We start from the raw sequence: 22,606 nt of genomic DNA on the forward strand, positions 1-22,606 counted from the left end.
CTAATAGGTTAGGAGTCCCATTAAGGGACTTTTATGATCTATTTGCAGTTTTCCATATAAAACCTATCAGTCCTCATCAGCCGCACCTTATATCTCAGCCCTTTGATGGCTATTGAGATATATGAGGTTGCAGCCGCGGTTATTGTAGGCGTAATGTCCGGGGATTAGTCCTCGCTATCAATGCGCTCGTTTCATCACCCGGTTGTCAGGCCTGTAAAAATGAGAGTAGCGCCGTTCTCTCTTTCTCTCTCTTTTCCGCGCCGTATCTGTTCTCGCCCCACGTATCGGGTCAATGCGCTGACAGTGAATTATGAGCCTATTGCAATCCAATTAGGATTAACCCTGTGGTGCCCCGCTAATAACATTGTGATTATTTTTTCTTCTCCGCCGATTGATTCATGTGTTGTTTAATCCCTTCAATGTCAGCCGTGCGAGGAGCGGAGTCAAGAGCGCGCCACTCCGGGGACTGGACTTATTGATTCCTCCGACTCCTAACAGATTCCAGGGGAGCGGGGAGGGCATTTACTGCCGATCGCTCATCGCACAAGGCAAAACCGGTTAATTGATGGAGTTTTATTTTATTCTTCGGAAGCGGATGGCTCTATTAGTAATGCGCGCCTACCCCCTCTACCGGCCAGTGCACCTCCAGCTGTTGCAAAACTACAACTCCCAGCGTGCTGTTGGCTCTCCCGGCATGCTGGAAGTTGTAGTTTTGTAAATGCTCTTTTTTCCTATGGCAGCGTTTCCCAACTAGTGAGCCTCCAGCTGTTGGAAAACTACAACTCTCAGGATGCCCAAAAGGCCAACAGCTGTCCGGGTGTGCTGGAGGTTGTCGTTTTGCAACAGCTGGAGGCTCGCTGGTTGGTAAAAATTGCTGTAACAAGCATTTGCATTAAGGAGCATTTGCAAAACTACAACTCCCAGCATGCCCGGACAGTCTGTCCTGGCATGCTTGTAGTTGTAGTTTGTAAACAGCTGGAGGCACCCTGACTGGGAAATGCTTCCCTAGATGGAAGAGTATTTTCAAAAGTACAACTCCCAGCATGCCCGGACAGCCATTGGCTGGCTGTCTGATCATGCTTGGAGATGTAGTTTTGCAACAGCTGGAGGCTCACTGGTTGGGAAACGCTGCCATAGGAAATGGAGCATTTGCAAAACTATAACTCCCAGCATGACCGGACAGTCTCCAGCTGTCCTGGCATGCTTGTAGTTGTAGTTTTCAAACAGCTGGAGGCACCCTCATTGGGAAATGCTGCCCTAGGTGGAGGAATATTTTCAAAACTACAACTCCCAGCATGTCCGGACAGCCGTTGGCTGTCAAATCATGCTGGCAGTTGTAGTTTTGCAACAGCTGAAGGCACCCTAGTTGGGAAACATTGCTATAAGAGAAGGAGCATTTGCAAAACTACAACTCCCAGCATGCCCGGACAGCCGTTGGCTGTCCGGGCATGCTTGGAGTTGTAGTTTTGCAACAGCTGAAGGCACACTGGTTGGGAAATACTGCCATAGGAGAAGGAGCATTTTCAACAGCTGGAGGCACACTGGTTGGGAAACACTGCTCTAGAGTAACGCTCTGCAGCCCAGGACACTGCTGTTATTAACAACCCACATTTGTGATGCTATGAGGACATGCTGGGAGTTGTAGTCTGCTGGGAGGGCCACAGATTGCAGACCAATCTATTGGTGTGTCAGGTATCTCATTGACCATGTCTCTTCCGTTTCAGGGCCGGCTTCTTCGGGACGGTGGTGGAGTACGGCGCGGAGAGGAAGATCTCTAGGCACAGTGTATTAGGAGCCACGGTGAGCGTCGGCGTGCCGCAGGGCGTATCGTTAAAAGTCAAGTAAGTTATCACCCACGGTCATACGGTCACGTCAGTCACACGGGGGTCTACATGACAGCACAGGGAATGATTCCTTATAATTCCTGTGCTGCTACGGAACCTCTGTAAAAAGGTCTGTAGCAACTAAGGTTTGTGTTATGGTGTTCTGCAGAAGCTGAGGTGTGTATTATGATGTTCTGCAGAAGCTGAGGTGTGTATTATGATGTTCTGCAGAGGCTGAGGTGTGTATTATGATGTTCTGCAGAAGCTGAGGTGTGTATTATGATGTTCTGCAGAAGCTGAGGTGTGTATTATGATGTTCTGCAGAGGCTGAGGTGTGTATTATGATGTTCTGCAGAAGCTGAGGTGTGTATTATGATGTTCTGCAGAAGCTGAGGTGTGTATTATGATGTTCTGCAGAGGCTGAGGTGTGTATTATGATGTTCTGCAGAAGCTGAGGTGTGTATTATGATGTTCTGCAGAAGCTGAGGTGTGTATTATGATGTTCTGCAGAGGCTGAGGTGTGTATTATGATGTTCTGCAGAAGCTGAGGTGTGTATTATGATGTTCTGCAGAAGCTGAGGTGTGTATTATGATGTTCTGCAGAGGCTGAGGTGTGTATTATGATGTTCTGCAGAGGCTGAGGTGTGTATTATGATGTTCTGCAGAAGCTGAGGTGTGTATTATGATGTTCTGCAGAGGCTGAGGTGTGTATTATGATGTTCTGCAGAAGCTGAGGTGTGTATTATGATGTTCTGCAGAAGCTGAGGTGTGTATTATGATGTTCTGCAGAGGCTGAGGTGTGTATTATGATGTTCTGCAGAAGCTGAGGTGTGTATTATGATGTTCTGCAGAAGCTGAGGTGTGTATTATGATGTTCTGCAGCAGCTGAGGTGTGTGTTATGATGTTCTGCAGAAGCTGAGGTGTGTATTATGATGTTCTGCAGAAGCTGAGGTGTGTATTATGATGTTCTGCAGCAGCTGAGGTGTGTGTTACGATGTTCTGCAGAAGCTGAGGTGTGTATTATAATGTTCTGCAGCAGCTGAGGTGTGTGTTACGATGTTCTGCAGCAGCTGAGGTGTGTGTTACGATGTTCTGCAGAAGCTGAGGTGTGTATTATAATGTTCTGCAGCAGCTGAGGTGTGTATTATGATGTTCTGCAGAAGCTGAGGTGTGTATTATGATGTTCTGCAGAAGCTGAGGTGTGTATTATGATGTTCTGCAGAAGCTGAGGTGTGTATTATGATGTTCTGCAGAAGCTGAGGTGTGTATTATGATGTTCTGCAGAAGCTGAGGTGTGTATTATGATGTTCTGCAGAAGCTGAGGTGTGTATTATGATGTTCTGCAGAAGCTGAGGTGTGTATTATGATGTTCTGCAGAAGCTGAGGTGTGTATTATGATGTTCTGCAGAAGCTGAGGTGTGTATTATGATGTTCTGCAGAGGCTGAGGTGTGTATTATGATGTTCTGCAGAAGCTGAGGTGTGTATTATGATGTTCTGCAGAAGCTGAGGTGTGTGTTATGATGTTCTGCAGCAGCTGAGGTGTGTGTTATGATGTTCTGCAGAAGCTGAGGTGTGTATTATGATGTTCTGCAGAAGCTGAGGTGTGTATTATGATGTTCTGCAGCAGCTGAGGTGTGTGTTACGATGTTCTGCAGAAGCTGAGGTGTGTGTTATAATGTTCTGCAGCAGCTGAGGTGTGTATTATGATGTTCTGCAGAAGCTGAGGTGTGTATTATGATGTTCTGCAGAAACTGAGGTGTGTATTATGATGTTCTGCAGCAGCTGAGGTGTGTATTATGATGTTCTGCAGCAGCTGAGGTGTGTGTTATGATGTTCTGCAGAAGCTGAGGTGTGTATTATGATGTTCTGCAGAAGCTGAGGTGTGTATTATGATGTACTGCAGAGGCTGAGGTGTGTATTATGATGTACTGCAGAGGCTGAGGTGTGTATTATGATGTACTGCAGAGGCTGAGGTGTGTATTATGATGTTCTACAGCAGCTGAGGGGTGTATTATGATGTACTGCAGAGGCTGAGGTGTGTATTATGATGTTCTGCAGAGGCTGAGGTGTGTATTATGATGTACTGCAGAGGCTGATGTGTGTATTATGATGTTCTACAGCAGCTGAGGCGTGTATTATGATGTTCTGCAGAGGCTGAGGTGTGTATTATGATGTTCTACAGCAGCAGAGGTGTGTATTATGATGTACTGCAGAGGCTGAGGTGTGTATTATGATGTACTGCAGAGGCTGAGGTGTGTATTATGATGTTCTACAGCAGCTGAGGCGTGTATTATGATGTTCTGCAGAGGCTGAGGTGTGTATTATGATGTTCTGCAGAGGCTGAGGTATGTATTATGATGTTCTACAGCAGCTGAGGCGTGTATTATGATGTTCTGCAGAGGCTGAGGTGTGTATTATGATGTACTGCAGAGGCTGAGGTGTGTATTATGATGTTCTGCAGCAGCTGAGGTGTGTATTATGATGTTCTGCAGAAGCTGAGGTGTGTATTATGATGTTCTGCAGAAGCTGAGGTGTGTATTATGATGTTCTGCAGAAGCTGAGGTGTGTATTATGATGTTCTGCAGAAGCTGAGGTGTGTATTATGATGTTCTGCAGCAGCTGAGGTGTGTATTATGATGTTCTGCAGCAGCTGAGGTGTGTGTTATGATGTTCTGCAGAAGCTGAGGTGTGTATTATGATGTTCTGCAGCAGCTGAGGTGTGTGTTATGATGTTCTGCAGCAGCTGAGGTGTGTATTATGATGTTCTGCAGAAGCTGAGGTGTGTATTATGATGTACTGCAGAGGCTGAGGTGTGTATTATGATGTACTGCAGAGGCTGAGGTGTGTATTATGATGTTCTACAGCAGCTGAGGTGTGTATTATGATGTACTGCAGAGGCTGATGTGTGTATTATGATGTTCTACAGCAGCTGAGGCGTGTATTATGATGTTCTGCAGAGGCTGAGGTGTGTATTATGATGTTCTGCAGAGGCTGAGGTGTGTATTATGATGTTCTGCAGAAGCTGAGGTGTGTATTATGATGTTCTACAGCAGCAGAGGTGTGTATTATGATGTACTGCAGAGGCTGAGGTGTGTATTATGATGTTCTACAGCAGCAGAGGTGTGTATTATGATGTACTGCAGAGGCTGAGGTGTGTATTATGATGTTCTACAGCAGCAGAGGCGTGTATTATGATGTACTGCAGAGGCTGATGTGTGTATTATGATGTTCTGCAGAAGCTGAGGTGTGTATTATGATGTACTGCAGAGGCTGAGGTGTGTATTATGATGTACTGCAGAGGCTGAGGTGTGTATTATGATGTACTGCAGAGGCTGAGGTGTGTATTATGATGTTCTGCAGAGGCTGAGGTGTGTATTATGATGTTCTGCAGAGGCTGAGGTGTGTATTATGATGTTCTGCAGAGGCTGAGGTGTGTATTATGATGTTCTGCAGAAGCTGAGGTGTGTATTATGATGTTCTGCAGCAGCTGAGGTGTGTATTATGATGTTCTGCAGCAGCTGAGGTGTGTATTATGATGTTCTGCAGAAGCTGAGGTGTGTATTATGATGTTCTACAGCAGCTGAGGCGTGTATTATGATGTTCTGCAGAGGCTGAGGTGTGTATTATGATGTTCTGCAGAGGCTGAGGTGTGTATTATGGTGTTCTGCAGAGGCTGAGGTATGTATTATGATGTTCTGCAGAGGCTGAGGTATGTATTATGATGTTCTGCAGAAGCTGAGGTGTGTATTATGATGTTCTGCAGAGGCTGAGGTGTGTATTATGATGTTCTGCAGAGGCTGAGGTGTGTATTATGATGTTCTGCAGAAGCTGAGGCGTGTATTATGATGTTCTACAGCAGCTGAGGCGTGTATTATGATGTTCTGCAGAGGCTGAGGTGTGTATTATGATGTACTGCAGAGGCTGAGGTGTGTATTATGATGTACTGCAGAGGCTGAGGTGTGTATTATGATGTTCTGCAGAGGCTGAGGTGTGTATTATGATGTACTGCAGAGGCTGAGGTGTGTATTATGATGTTCTGCAGAAGCTGAGGTGTGTATTATGATGTTCTGCAGAGGCTGAGGTGTGTATTATGATGTACTGCAGAGGCTGAGGTGTGTATTATGATGTTCTGCAGAGGCTGAGGTGTGTATTATGATGTTCTGCAGAGGCTGAGGTGTGTATTATGATGTTCTGCAGAGGCTGAGGTGTGTATTATGATGTTCTGCAGAAGCTGAGGCGTGTATTATGATGTTCTGCAGAGGCTGAGGTGTGTATTATGATGTTCTGCAGAGGCTGAGGTGTGTATTATGATGTTCTACAGCAGCTGAGGTGTGTATTATGATGTACTGCAGAGGCTGATGTGTGTATTATGATGTTCTACAGCAGCTGAGGCGTGTATTATGATGTTCTGCAGAGGCTGAGGTGTGTATTATGATGTTCTGCAGAGGCTGAGGTGTGTATTATGATGTACTGCAGAAGCTGAGGTGTGTATTATGATGTTCTACAGCAGCAGAGGTGTGTATTATGATGTTCTGCAGAGGCTGAGGTGTGTATTATGATGTTCTGCAGAGGCTGAGGTGTGTATTATGATGTACTGCAGAGGCTGAGGTGTGTATTATGATGTTCTACAGCAGCAGAGGTGTGTATTATGATGTACTGCAGAGGCTGAGGTGTGTATTATGATGTTCTGCAGAGGCTGAGGTGTGTATTATGATGTTCTGCAGAGGCTGAGGTGTGTATTATGATGTTCTGCAGAGGCTGAGATGTGTATTATGATGTTCTGCAGAAGCTGAGGTGTGTATTATGATCTTCTGCAGAAGCTGAGGTGTGTATTATGATGTTCTGCAGAAGCTGAGGTGTGTATTATGATGTTCTACAGCAGCTGAGGCGTGTATTATGATGTTCTGCAGAGGCTGAGGTGTGTATTATGATGTTCTGCAGAGGCTGAGGTGTGTATTATGGTGTTCTGCAGAGGCTGAGGTATGTATTATGATGTTCTGCAGAGGCTGAGGCGTGTATTATGATGTTCTGCAGAGGCTGAGGTGTGTATTATGATGTTCTGCAGAGGCTGAGGTGTGTATTATGATGTTCTGCAGAAGCTGAGGTGTGTATTATGATGTTCTACAGCAGCTGAGGCGTGTATTATGATGTTCTGCAGAGGCTGAGGCGTGTATTATGATGTACTGCAGAGGCTGAGGTGTGTATTATGATGTTCTACAGCAGCTGAGGTGTGTATTATGATGTTCTGCAGAGGCTGAGGTGTGTATTATGATGTTCTACAGCAGCTGAGGCGTGTATTATGATGTTCTGCAGAGGCTGAGGTGTGTATTATGATGTTCTACAGCAGCTGAGGCGTGTATTATGATGTTCTGCAGAGGCTGAGGTGTGTATTATGATGTTCTGCAGAGGCAGAGGTGTGTATTATGATGTACTGCAGAGGCTGAGGTGTGTATTATGATGTTCTGCAGAAGCTGAGGTGTGTATTATGATGTACTGCAGAGGCTGAGGTGTGTATTATGATGTACTGCAGAGGCTGAGGTGTGTATTATGATGTACTGCAGAGGCTGAGGTGTGTATTATGATGTTCTACAGCAGCTGAGGCGTGTATTATGATGTTCTGCAGAGGCTGAGGTGTGTATTATGATGTTCTGCAGAGGCTGAGGTGTGTATTATGATGTTCTGCAGAGGCTGAGGTATGTATTATGATGTTCTACAGCAGCTGAGGCGTGTATTATGATGTTCTGCAGAGGCTGAGGTGTGTATTATGATGTACTGCAGAGGCTGAGGTGTGTATTATGATGTTCTGCAGAGGCTGAGGTGTGTATTATGATGTTCTACAGCAGCAGAGGTGTGTATTATGATGTACTGCAGAGGCTGAGGTGTGTATTATGATGTTCTGCAGAGGCTGAGGTATGTATTATGATGTTCTACAGCAGCTGAGGCGTGTATTATGATGTTCTGCAGAGGCTGAGGTGTGTATTATGATGTACTGCAGAGGCTGAGGTGTGTATTATGATGTTCTGCAGAGGCTGAGGTATGTATTATGATGTTCTACAGCAGCTGAGGCGTGTATTATGATGTTCTGCAGAGGCTGAGGTGTGTATTATGATGTACTGCAGAGGCTGAGGTGTGTATTATGATGTTCTGCAGAAGCTGAGGTGTGTATTATAATGTTCTGCAGAAGCTGAGGTGTGTATTATGATGTTCTGCAGAGGCTGAGGTGTGTATTATAATGTTCTGCAGAAGCTGAGGTGTGTATTATGATGTTCTGCAGCAGCTGAGGTGTGTATTACTATGCTGTGCAGTGACGTGTGTATTATGATTTTCAGAAGCTGGGACTGTTTGGCCATGATAGGAGTTGTAGTTTTGCGATTGCCGCAGGTTGGTGGTGCCGACCTACAATGTAGCTATGAGGTGTCATATGAGTAAATACTGAAATAAAAGAAATGATTATTTAAGAGTCTTGAGTGCCAGGATTTCTACTTTACCTACAATGTATTCCGCCTTCTACCACAAGGGGGCGCCGTGCAGCCATGTTTTATACAGCAGAATTAACCGACCTTATTATAGTAAATTGCGCTGCAGAGAATCGTTTACAATCTGAAGCGTCTGTGAACATTTCCTGTTCTTTCCTTTCTAAGACATTAATCACATTTGTTTGAGGAATTATTCCTTTTAGTTGATCAGTTTATTGTCCAGTCTGCCCATTCTCCTCTGATAGATGCCCCGCACCTCTTACAGGGATGGAGGCTAATCGATATGTCAGGTTTTGCTCCTGAGGTCGGATGAGATTCAGCTTTGGTTGCGATGTATAAATTACGGCTTGTTTGGCGGCGGGAGCCCTGCAGACGGTTTCTATTAATCTGTTCCTGCTCTTCTTTATTCCAGGTTGAATAGAGCCAGTCAGACATATTTCTTCCCCATTCACCTGACAGATCAGCTTCTACCGAGCGCCGTGTTTTACGCCACTGCGGGGCCTCTTATTATCTATGTAGCCATGCATCGGCTTATCATCAAACCTTACCTCAAGGCACAGAAAGAGAAGTAAGTACCTCGCCAGCACTCGTCCTATAACTCACCCCGACATCATCTCTATGGGCAGAAAAAATAACACGTTTGCATTAATACGGAGCTTATTTTATTCTCTACAGCAAAACTGCACAAATAAGTTTGTTTAATGTTTAGTTACAACTTTTCCCCATTTAATCGTAAAATGGAGCTATTCTTGACTTGTTTTTCACCTGTTCTCTCTCTCCAACACCTCGCTTCCTCTCCCATCCCTGCTTGATTGACAGTCGTCTGGAAGCCGAGCCCTGTTTGTAAATCCTGTTCCTGCTCTCTGCTTACACATTGTGCAGGTGAGAGATTTGTAAACAGGGCTCGGCTTCCAGCTGACACTGAATCAGGGATAGATGGGAAGTGAAAAGGCTTTCTGGTCCACAGCATTACATGGGCTTGGAAACGCCTATTTGACTCTTTGCACCAGAAAATAAAAGTAAATTCAGTTTAATGGATTTGATTTGGAAAGACACAGCCCCTGTCTGTATAAGATCTCACAGCATATCCTGAGTTATATCCTGTATTATACTCCAGAGCTGTACTCACTATTCTGCTGGTGAGATCACTGTGTACATACATTACATATCCTGTACTGATCCAGAGTTATATCCTGTATTATACTCCAGAGCTGTACTCACTATTCTGCTATTGAGGTCACTGTGTACATATATTACATTACTTATCCTGTACTGATCCTGAGTTATATCCTATATTATACTCCAGAGCTGTACTCACTATTCTGCTGGTGAGTTCACTGTGTACATATATTACATTACTTATCCTGTACTGATCCTGAGTTATATCCTGTATTATACTCCAGAGCTGTACTCACTATTCTGCTGGTTAGATCACTGTGTACATACATTACATATCCTGTACTGATCCAGAGTTATATCCTGTATTATATTCCAGAGCTGTACTCACTATTCTGCTGGTGGGGTCACTGTGTACATACATTACATTACTTATCCTGTACTGATCCTGAGTTATATCCTGTATTATACCCCAGAGCTGTACTCACTATTCTGCTGGTGAGGTCACTGTGTACATACATTACATTACTTATCCTGTACTGATCCTGAGTTATATCCTGCATTATACTCCAGAGCTGTACTCACTATTCTGCTGGTGAGATCACTGTGTACATACATTACATTACTGATCCTGTACTGATCCTGAGTTATATCCTGTATTATACTTCACTAGAGATGTAAACCTCCATAGGAAAACACAAACTGACTGCCCACTAGGAACCAGTCCCTTTCCTGTTCTCATTTTGTCAGTGGAGGTTTGCAGGTAATAAGGCTGAGGTTTATACCTTGTAAACCTGATATGATTTTTTGAGCTTTTGCTTGTTTTTTTTACATTTTTAACATTTTCCTCTTTTGACAGAGAATTAGAGAAGCAGAGGGAAAACTCAGCGTCTGACGTGTTACAGAAGAAGCAGGAGGCAGAGGCTGCAGTGAGTACCTGTCTTCACATCCTCCTCATTCTGGAATACAGATTGAAGAAATGCGTTTACTGCTGTGTAATGATCCAGAACCTGAAAAGTTCTCCAACATGGTCCTGATGTTGTCGTCTGATTTGCAGGTGCGTCTAATGCAAGAGTCTGTACGGAGGATTATAGAAGCGGAAGAGTCTAGAATGGGTAAGAGATTTTGTGATACCCCGGAGTCATTTATTCATTTATTTTCGTTATCTTCCTCCTTATTCAGTACCCTCCCCCTTAACTCCTCCCCTTAACACGCCCCGGCTTACTACTGGGGTGACACACTGTAACAAACCTCCTCCTCATGTAATCTCCTTACTACTGGGGTGACACACTGTAACAAACCTCCTCCTCATGTAATCTCCTTACTACTGTTGTGACACACTGTAACAAACCTCCTCCTCATGTAATCTCCTTACTACTGGGGTGACACACTGTAACAAACCTCCTCCTCATGTAATCTCCTTACTACTGGGGTGACACACTGTAACAAACCTCCTCCTCATGTAATCTCCTTACTACTGGGGTGACACACTGTAACAAACCCCCTCCTCATGTAATCTCCTTACTACTGGGGTGACACACTGTAACAAACCTCCTCCTCATGTAATCTCCTTACTACTGGGGTGACACACTGTAACAAACCTCCTCCTTATGTAATCTCCTTACTACTGTTGTGACACACTGTAACAAACCCCCTCCTCATGTAATCTCCTTACTACTGGGGTGACACACTGTAGCAAACCACCTCCTCATGTAATCTCCTTACTACTGGGGTGACACACTGCAACAAACCTCCTCCTCATGTAATCTCCTTACTACTGGGGTGACACACTGTAACAAACCCCCTCCTCATGTAATCTCCTTACTACTGGGGTGACACACTGTAACAAACCCCCTCCTCATTTTATTTACTTACTATTGGGGTGACACACTGTAACAAACCTCCTCCTCATGTAATCTCTTTACTACTGGGGTGACACACTGTAACAAACCCCCTCCTCATGTAATCTCCTTACTACTGGGGTGACACACTGTAACAAACCTCCTCCTCATGCAATCTCCTTACTACTGGGGTGACACACTGTAGCAAACCACCTCCTCATGTAATCTCCTTACTACTGGGGTGACACACTGTAACAAACCTCCTCCTCATGTAATCTCCTTACTACTGGGGTGACACACTGTAACAAACCTCCTCCTCATGTAATCTCCTTACTACTGGGGTGACACACTGTAACAAACCCCCTCCTCATTTTATTTCCTTACTATTGGGGTGGCAGCTTAGTGGCTGTCTGGACCTGGAGAAATAACACTCTTGTGGAGGGCAGAACGGTGCCCCATCAAGTGGGCGCTCTAGGCGGCTGCCTATTTTGCCTATAGGTGGAGCCGGCCCTTATTATAATATCAAGCACTGGTCGGGACAGTGTCACATTGTAGAATCATGGATGGATAACACATTTCCAGGAGGAATAACAGAGGGATGGTGCAATGCTCTAGAATCTATTCTGCATTTTATGGGGAATACAAGTTTTACTATAACAGTAAATGTATTTTTCTTCTTTTTCAGGACTGATCATATTAAATGCCTGGTATGGGAAATTTGTCACCGACAACAGCCGGAGGAAAGAGAAAGTGAAAGTAATAGACGTGACCGTGCCTCTGCAGTGCCTGGTGAAAGACTCCAAGCTAATCCTTACAGAAGCATCAAAGGTGACTACACCAAGAAACAGTGTGTCCCAACAAGAGTGCCTCCAGCTGTTGCAAAACTACAACTCCCAGCATGCCCGGACAGCCTTTGGCTGTCCGGGCATGCTGGGAGTTGTAGTTTTGCAAATGCTCCTTCTCCTAAGGTATCATTTCACAACCAGAGTGCCTTCAGCTGTTGCAAAACTACAACTCCCAGCTTGCAAAATGGGCAAAACTACAACTCCCAGCATAACAGTAAAGAGCTAAATACCGCAACCTGCGGTTTCAGAATACGGTGTATCTGGCGCTCTTCCTCGGTCAGTAGATTGCTCCTCTCGATCACAGAGGGAGAGAGTCCAAAAACCAGCATGTCTGGACAGACATTTGCTGGCAGAGCATGCTGGGAGTTGTTGTTTTGCAAGAGCTGGAGGCACCCTGGCTGGGAAACACTGTTGTAACAGAAGGAGCATTTGGAAAACTACAACTCCCAGCATGCCCTGACAGCCAACGGCTGTCCGGGCGTGCTGGCAGTTATATCTTTACATGCTGAGAGTTGTAATTTTGCAACAGCTGGAGGCACTCTGGTTGTGAAATGATAGCGTAGAAGAAGGTGCATTTGCAAAACTAAAATTCCCAGCATGTCTGGAAAGCCTTTGGCTGTCGGGGCATGCTGGGAATTGTAGTTTTGCAAATGTTCCTTCTTCTACGGTATCATTGCACAACCAGAGTGTCTTCAGCTGTTGCAAAACTACATCTCCCAGCATGCCCAGACAGCCAAAGACTTTTGCAACAGCTGGAGGCACCCTGGTTGTGAAATGATACCGTAGAAGATGGAGCATTTGCAAAACTACAACTGCCGGCATGCAAAACTACAACCGCCAGAATGCCTGGTCAGCCGTTAGCTGGCAGGACATGCTGGGAGTTGTAGTTTTCCAGCAGTGTTTCCCAGCCAGGGAGCCTCCAGCTCTTGCAAAACTAAAACTTCCAGCATGCTCTGCTGATCAACGGCTGTCCAGACATGCTGGGAGTTGTAGTTTTGCGTATTATAAACTGCCGGGAGTTGTAGTTTTGCACGTTTTGCATGCCGGGAGTTGTAGTTTTGCAACAGCTGGAGGCACACTGGTTGGGATACACTGGGTTAGAAGTTTAACTTCCACAATGCAGATGTGCCGCCATCCCTCCATACTAACACTGTCTTCCCTCGTAGGCCGGCCTGCCTGGGTTCTATGACCCGTGTATCGGGGAAGATAAAAGTTTAAAGATCCTTTACCAGTTCAGAGGAGTGATGCACCAAGTCATGTCCGGAGACAACGAAGCCCTTAGGATACCAAAGCAATGTGAGTTTATATAGGTGACTGAACATGAAGGCTCATGGGACAAAACCTGTAAAGAGGCCGTGGTAGGGGGCGGCCGGTGTCCCTCTCCTATCTGTAGATAACTGAAGTTCACAGATGTGCCACCCAGATAACTAGTCATAAATGTTCCCAAATAATGCTAAAATGATAAATAGCACAGTAGAGTGTCCAGCCAGTGTCACATGATTCCCAGATAAATAACGTCATAGACTACCCAGCCAGTGTCACGATTCCCAGATAAATAGCATCATAGACTGCCCAGCCAGTGTCACATGATTCCCACATATATTAACATCATAGACTGCCCAGCCAGTGTCACATGATTCCCAGATATATTAACGTCATAGACTGCCCAGCCAGTGTCACATGATTCCCAGATATATTAACGTCAGAGACTCCCCAGCCAGTGTCACATGATTCCCAGATATATTAACGTCAGAGACTCCCCAGCCGGTGTCACATGATTCCCAGATATATTAACGTCAGAGACTGCCCAGCCGGTGTCACATGATTCCCAGATAAAGAGCATCATAGACTCCCCAGCCAGTGTCACATGATTCCCAGATAAATAGCATCATAGACTCCCCAGCCAGTGTCACATGATTCCCAGATAAATAGCGTCATAGACTGCCCAGCCAGTGTCACATGATTCCGAGATAAATAGCGTCATAGACTGCCCAGCCTGTGTCACATGATTCCCAGATAAATAGCATCATAGACTGCCCAGCCAGTGTCACATGATTCCCAGATAAATAGCATCATAGACTGCCCAGCCAGTGTCACATGATTCCCAGATAAATAGCAGCATAGATTGCCCAGCCAGTGTCACATGATTCCCAGATAAATAGCATCATAGACTGCCCAGCCAGTGTCACATGATTCCCAGATAAATAGCAGCATAGACTGCCCAGCCAGTGTCACATGATTCCCAGATAAATAGCAGCATAGACTGCCCAGCCAGTGTCACATGATTCCCAGATAAATAGCAGCATAGACTGCCCAGCCAGTGTCACATGATTCCCAGATAAATAGCATCATAGACTGCCCAGCCAGTGTCACATGATTCCCAGATAAATAGCGTCATAGACTGCCCAGCCAGTCACATGATTCCCAGATAAATAGCGTCATAGACTGCCCAGCCAGTGTCACATGATTCCCAGATAAATAGCATCATAGACTGCCCAGCCAGTGTCACATGATTCCCAGATAAATAGCATCATAGACTGCCCAGCCAGTGTCACATGATTCCCAGATAAAGAGGATCATAGACTGCCCAGCCAGTCACATGATTCCCAGATAAATAGCGTCATAGACTGCCCAGCCAGTGTCACATGATTCCCAGATAAATAGCAGCATAGACTGCCCAGCCAGTGTCACATGATTCCCAGATAAATAGCATCATAGACTGCCCAGCCAGTCACATGATTCCCAGATAAATAGCGTCATAGACTGCCCAGCCAGTGTCACATGATTCCCAGATATATTAACATCATAGACTGCCCAGCCAGTGTCACATGATTCCCAGATAAATAGCATCATAGACTGCCCAGCCGGTGTCACATGATTCCCAGATAGAGCATCATAGACTGCCCAGCCAGTGTCACATGATTCCCAGATAAAGAGCATCATAGACTGCCCAGCCAGTGTCACAGGATTCCCAGATAAATAGCATCATAGACAGCTCAGCCAGTGTCACATGATTCCCAGATAAAGAGGATCATAGACTGCCCAGCCAGTGTCACATGATTCCCAGATAAATAGCATCATAGACTGCCCAGCCAGTGTCACATGATTCCCAGATAAATAGCATCATAGACTGCCCAGCCAGTGTCACATGATTCCCAGATAAATAGCATCATAGACAGCCCAGCCAGTGTCACATGATTCCCAGATAAATAGCGTTATAGACTGCCCAGCCAGTGTCACATGATTCCCAGATAAATAACATCATAGACTGCCCAGCCAGTGTCACATGATTCCCAGATAAATAGCATCAGACTGCCCAGCCAGTGTCAGATGATTCCCAGATATATTAACATCATAGACTGCCCAGCCAGTGTCACATGATTCCCAGATATATTAACATCATAGACTGCCCAGCCAGTGTCACATGATTCCCAGATAAATAGCATCAGACTGCCCAGCCAGTGTCACATGATTCCCAGATAAATAACATCATAGACTGCCCAGCCAGCGTCACATGATTCCCAGATAAATAGCGTCATAGACTGCCCAGCCAGAGTCACATGATTCCCAGATAAATAGCGTCATAGACAGCCCAGCCAGTGTCACATGATTCCCAGATAAATAGCGTCATAGACTGCCCAGCCAGTGTCACATGATTCCCAGATAAATAACATCATAGACTGCCCAGCCAGTGTCACATGATTCCCAGATAAATAACATCATAGACTGCCCAGCCAGTGTCACATGATTCCCAGATAAATAGCATCATAGACTGCCCAGCCAGTGTCACATGATTCCCAGATAAATAGCATCATAGACTGCCCAGCCAGTGTCACATGATTCCCAGATAAATAGCAGCATAGACTGCCCAGCCAGTGTCACATGATTCCCAGATAAATAGCAGCATAGACTGCCCAGCCAGTGTCACATGATTCCCAGATAAATAGCAGCATAGACTGCCCAGCCAGTGTCACATGATTCCCAGATAAATAACATCATAGACTGCCCAGCCAGTGTCACATGATTCCCAGATAAAGAGGATCATAGACTGCCCAGCCAGTGTCACATGATTCCCAGATAAAGAGGATCATAGACTGCCCAGCCAGTGTCACATGATTCCCAGATAAATAGCGTCATAGACAGCCCAGCCAGTGTCACATGATTCCCAGATAAATAACATCATAGACTGCCCAGCCAGTGTCACATGATTCCCAGATAAATAGCGTCATAGACTGCCCAGCCAGAGTCACATGATTCCCAGATAAATAACATCATAGACTGCCCAGCCAGTGTCACATGATTCCCAGATAAAGAGCACAATGCCCTAAACCTTAAATACATTGGTCCTTATTTATCAATATGAGGCACAAACGGTCTGATTTTCCCATAATCCATTACAGCTCATTCCACAGAACAATGTGAGATCATATTTGATTTGAAATGAAATCTGATCTGTGATTGGTTGTTGTGGGAAAATCCCAAAGTTTGTGTCTCAGACGAGTAAATTGGAGCCGTAGTGCAAAAGATTTCCCAACCAATGCTACAGTCTGCAGATTTATAATGCCGTAGTGCTCATACTGTGTCCTACAACTCCCAGACATAGTGTTCAGATAAATTGTGCCATAGAGTGTCCAGATGAATAGTGCCATAGAGTGTCCAGATGAATAGTGCCATAGAGCATCCAGATGAATAGTGCCATAGAGTGTCCAGGTGAATAGTGCCATAGAGTGTCCAGATGAATAGTGCCATAGTGTCCACATGAATAGTGCCATAGTGTCCAGATAAATTGTGCCATAGAGTGTCCAGGTGAATAGTGCCATAGAGTGTCCAGATGAATAGGGCCATAGAGTGTCCAGATGAATAGGGCCATAGTGTCCAGATGAATAGTGCCATAGAGCGTCCAGATGAATAGTGCCATAGAGCGTCCAGATGAATAGTGCCATAGAGTGTCCAGATGAATAGTGCCATAGTGTCCACATGAATAGTGCCATAGTGTCCAGATAAATTGTGCCATAGAGTGTCCAGGTGAATAGTGCCATAGAGTGTCCAGATGAATAGGGCCATAGAGTGTCCAGATGAATAGGGCCATAGAGTGTCCAGATGAATAGGGCCATAGAGTGTCCAGATGAATAGGGCCATAGAGTGTCCAGATGAATAGGGCCATAGAGTGTCCAGATGAATAGTGCCATAGAGTGTCCAGATGAATAGTGCCATAGAGTGTCCAGATGAATAGTGCCATAAAGTGTCCAGATGAATAGTGCCATAGAGTGTCCAGATAAATAGGGCCATAGAGTGTCCAGATGAATAGTGCCATAGAGTGTCCAGATGAATAGGGCCATAGAGTGTCCAGATGAATAGGGCCATAGAGTGTCCAGATGAATAGGGCCATAGAGTGTCCAGATGAATAGGGCCATAGAGTGTCCAGATGAATAGGGCCATAGAGTGTCCAGATGAATAGGGCCATAGAGTGTCCAGATGAATAGGGCCATAGAGTGTCCAGATGAATAGTGCCATAGAGTGTCCAGATGAATAGTGCCATAGAGTGTCCAGATAAATAGGGCCATAGAGTGTCCAGATGAATAGTGCCATAGTGTCCACCTGAATAGTGCCATAGTGTCCACCTGAATAGTGCCATAGAGCGTCCAGATGAATAGTGCCATAGAGCGTCCAGATGAATAGTGCCATAGAGCGTCCAGATGAATAGTGCCATAGAGCGTCCAGATGAATAGTGCCATAGAGCGTCCAGATGAATAGTGCCATAGTGTCCAGATGAATAGTGCCATAGAGGGTCCAGATGAATAGTGCCATAGAGGGTCCAGGTGAATAGTGCCATAGAGGGTCCAGATGAATAGTGCCATAGAGGGTCCAGATGAATAGTGCCATAGAGGGTCCAGATGAATAGTGCCATAGAGGGTCCAGATGAATAGTGCCATAGAGCGTCCAGGTGAATAGTGCCATAGAGCGTCCAGGTGAATAGTGCCATAGAGCGTCTAGATGAATAGTGCCATAGAGTGTCCAGATGAATAGTGCCATAGAGGGTCCAGATGAATAGTGCCATAGAGGGTCCAGATGAATAGTGCCATAGAGGGTCCAGATGAATAGTGCCATAGAGGGTCCAGATGAATAGTTCCATAGAGGGTCCAGATGAATAGTGCCATAGAGTGTCCAGATGAATTGTGCCAGAGATTTATACCAAACAGTGCTACCTGTACCTAGATGAATGATGCCTTAGCATGCACAGAGTGCCATGAAACACCCAGATATAGTGCCATAGAAAACTCTACCCAACACCCAGATAAGTGTAAATAGACAATTCATATACAATATACTGTATACTGTGCAGCTGAACTCTACCAGCGTGCAGTATGCATGATCTGCTTTCTACATTCATTCATACTGTACATACACTATACATACACCATTTATACTGTACATACACCATTCATACACCATTCATACTGTACATACACCATTCATACACCATTCATACTGTACATACACCATTCATACACCATTCATACTGTACATACACCATTCATACTGTACATACACTATACATACACCATTCATACTGTACATACACCATTCATACTGTACATACACTATACATACACCATTTATACTGTACATACACCATTCATACACCATTCATACTGTACATACACCATTCATACACCATTCATACTGTACATACACCATTCATACACCATTCATACTGTACATACACCATTCATACTGTACATACACCATTCATACACCATTCATACTGTACATACACCATTCATACACCATTCATACTGTACATACACCATTCATACTGTACATACACCATTCATACACCATTCATACTGTACATACACCATTCATACATACACCATTCATACTGTACATACACCATTCATACATACACCATTCATACTGTACATACACCATTCATACATACACCATTCATACTGTACATACACCATTCATACATACACCATTCATACTGTACATACACCATTCATACATACACCATTCATACATACACCATTCATACACCATTCATACATACACCATTCATACTGTACATACACCATTCATACTGTACATACACCATACATACTGTACATACACCATACATACTTTCATACATACACCATTCATACTATAGATACATCATTCATACTGTACATACACCATACATACTTTCATACTTACGCCATTCATACATACGCCATTCATACACACACCATTCATACAGGCGCCATTCATACAGGCGCCATTTATACTGTACACCATTCCTTCATACGCCATTCATACTGTACATACGCCATACATACTTTCATACATACGCCATTCATACATACACCATTCATACTATAGATACATCATTCATACTGTACATACACCATACATACTTTCATACTTACACCATTCATACATACGCCATTCATACACATTCAGACATACACCATTCATGCACATTCATACATACGCCATTCATACATACACCATTCATACACATTCATACATACACCATTCATACACATTTATACAGGCGCCATTCATACAGGCGCCATTTATACTGTACATACACCATTCCTTCATACGCCATTCATACATGCACCATTCATACAGGCGCCGTTCCTTCATACACCATTCCTCTGTACATAGACCATTCATACAGGATTTATTCATACATACATACACCATACACCATTCATACATCCGTACACCATCCATACGTAAAGCATTCATTCACTCACTCATACATAATTCATTCATACTTCATTCATTAATTAATTTATAAATCATTCATTCATACATCATACAAACATTCTACACCACCTTGCAGCATCAGGCAGCTGTAATAAGGCCATCCCCCCCCCCCCCCACCCCCCCACCCCCCCCCCCCCCCGCCAACACACACCTCGCCCCCCCCAATTCCACATCATGTCCTGCATCTCCATAAACCAGATGACGCCTGGCGAGGCAGCGTAGCGCGGTGATGTCCTCTCCGCCTGTGATTTGGCCTTTTTATGACCGTCCTGTTCTTCTTCATTCTTTCAGCTCATAAGATCGATGTGGACGGCTAGGCCCCCCTCCACCTACTCCACCCTCAGAACTGGTCTATATCCGGGGCCCGGACACCTCTACCCTGGATTATCTGCACACGAATCCGACAAAGCTTAATTTTTTTTAAGACTATAAATGTGTTATTAAAAAAGAGAAAAAAAGGTGTCAAAATAATATATGAGCAAAAAAGCAGATAAAATGCCGATGTTTTTACTGGAGCCATATTCTCTTTTAAGTAAGGATAACCCCCTCCTTGGGTATAGTCAGGGATACTACCTTGGCATCTCAATCTGTTGGGGGACTACAACTCCCAGCAAGATGAACCACTGGTCACTAGTGATGAGGCCGTGATGTTGCTGAGCACCCAGCTCTCTCTGTCTGTTACACAACGTGTGTATCTACATATGGCTGCTTTATTCCAAAAACAGCGCCACCCCTGTCCTCAGGTTGTGTGTGGTATTACAGCTCAGCCTCCTCAGCTTAGCTGTGATACCACACACAACCCATTGACAGATGTGGCGCCATTTTCAAAATCTTCATCGGGAGGAGGCCGTATGCAAATGCTTACAACCAATCATTGCATGACTGCCCCCTATAGGGATGTAATGGATAGAGGTTTTTTTTTATTTTAGGTCCAAAGCTTCTGAAACCAATGTTTTCCAACCAGTGTACCTACAGCTGTTGCAAAACTACAACTACCAGCATGCCCTGACAGCCAACAGCTCTCTGTGCATGCTGGAAGTTGTAGTTTTTGTAAATGTCCTTCTCCTCCGACAATGTTTCCCCACCAGTGTGCTCCAGCTGTTGCAACACTACAACTCCCAGCAACGGCTGTCCAGGCATGCTGGGAGTTGTAGATTTTGTTAATACTCTTTCTCCTACAGCAGCGTTTTCCAATCAGGGTGCCTCCAGCTCTTGCAAAACTACAACTCCCAGCATGCCCAGACAGCCGTTGGCTGTCTGGGCATGCTGGGAGTTGTAGTTTTGCAACAGCTGGAAGTCCACTGGTTGAGAAACGTTGCTATAAGAGAAGGAGCATTTGTAAAACTATAACTCCCAGCATGCCTGGACAGCCATTGGCTGTCCAGTCATGCTGGGAGTTGTAGTTTTGCAGGAGCTGGAGGCACCCTGGTAAGGAAACATTGCTCTAAAGTAACCAGGGCAACAGGGTGCCTCCAGCTGTTGCAAAGCTACAACTCCCAGCATGCCCTGACAGCCAACGGCTGTTCAGGCATGTTAGGAGTTGTAGTTTTTGTAAATGCTCCTTCTCCTACAGCAGTGTTTCCCAACTAGGGTGCCTCCAGCTGTTGCAAAACTACAACTCCCAGCATGCATGGACAGCTGAAGGTTCCGGATCCTTGGGATGTACTCAGATTGCAGTATTTTAATATGTTTTTGGTGCAATATTTTTGGAACACAGCCATGCAGGATGCAAAAGTTACAAGGTCCAATAATCCCAAATTGCAGCAATTTTTTTTTATTTAATTTTTTTATTATGCCAAATTTCCAAAAATTCCAAAGGAGTTTTAGTGCTGGACCCCGGACGTGTGCCGGGAGGTGGACGCCTATTTATTAGACTTGTTCAATCTTTTTGCTTGCAAAGTCTCTTCCTGGAAAAAAAAACATTTTCCTCATATTTTTTGTTTTTCATTCCGTGACCCCTAGAAGAGCTTTTACCGTGTTTTGTTAAAACCAACGCGACCGTTATACAGACTGTGATCTTATCCAGTGTCTGCACGTGTAGGGCCCCCGTTGCACCACAGGGGGCCCCACTTCTTGTCTAACATCCATTACCTGCTCTCTGGACATCGGTTCCATCTCATCTTTTTGTCCATCCAGGAGACCGGACCACAAAAGGTTAATTTTCTACTTTCTGCTCCGCAAATCAAAAAATAAATACAATGTGAAATAAACCGGAATGTTTTCAAAGTCTTACTGTTTTTTTTTTGGGAGTGGAGCTGTACTCACTATTCTGCTGGTGAGGTCACTGTGTACATACATTACATTACTGATCCTGTACTGATCCTGAGTTATATCCTGTATTATACCCCAGAGCTGTACTCACTATTCTGCTGGTGAGGTCACTGTGTATATACATTACATTACTTATCCTGTACTGATCCTGAGTTATATCCTATATTATACCCCAGAGCTGTACTCACTATTCTGCTGGTGAGGTCACTGTGTACATACATTACATTACTTATCCTGTACTGATCCTGAGTTATATCCTGTATTATACTGCAGAGCTGTACTCACTATTCTGCTGGTGAGGTCACTGTGTACATACATTACATTACTTATCCTGTACTGATCCTGAGTTATATCCTGTATTATACTCCAGAGCTGTACTCACTATTCTGCTGGTGAGATCACTGTGTACATACATTACATTACTTATCCTGTACTGATCCTGAGTTATATCCTGTATTATACCCCAGAGCT

The 22,606-nt window shown here is 44.6% G+C and overlaps 1 protein-coding gene across 2 annotated transcripts in view; it reads left to right on the forward strand.

Moving 5' to 3' along the window:
• Nucleotides 1–21,070, forward strand: part of DNAJC11 (DnaJ heat shock protein family (Hsp40) member C11) — a 163,806-nt gene extending 142,736 nt beyond the window's left edge. For both annotated transcript variants that reach the window (XM_056542338.1, XM_056542339.1), the window contains exons 10-16: nucleotides 1,725–1,841; nucleotides 8,714–8,869; nucleotides 10,277–10,346; nucleotides 10,475–10,532; nucleotides 11,944–12,086; nucleotides 13,270–13,399; nucleotides 20,156–21,070. In XM_056542338.1, the coding sequence (XP_056398313.1) occupies nucleotides 1,725–1,841; nucleotides 8,714–8,869; nucleotides 10,277–10,346; nucleotides 10,475–10,532; nucleotides 11,944–12,086; nucleotides 13,270–13,399; nucleotides 20,156–20,181 (700 nt within the window). In that variant the 3' untranslated portion in view covers nucleotides 20,182–21,070. The remainder of the gene's footprint in view (nucleotides 1–1,724; nucleotides 1,842–8,713; nucleotides 8,870–10,276; nucleotides 10,347–10,474; nucleotides 10,533–11,943; nucleotides 12,087–13,269; nucleotides 13,400–20,155) is intronic.
• The last annotated feature ends 1,536 nt before the right edge of the window (nucleotides 21,071–22,606 follow it).

Source organism: Hyla sarda, chromosome 10, assembly GCF_029499605.1.
Source record: "Hyla sarda isolate aHylSar1 chromosome 10, aHylSar1.hap1, whole genome shotgun sequence".
Taxonomy (NCBI): Eukaryota; Metazoa; Chordata; class Amphibia; order Anura; family Hylidae; genus Hyla; species Hyla sarda.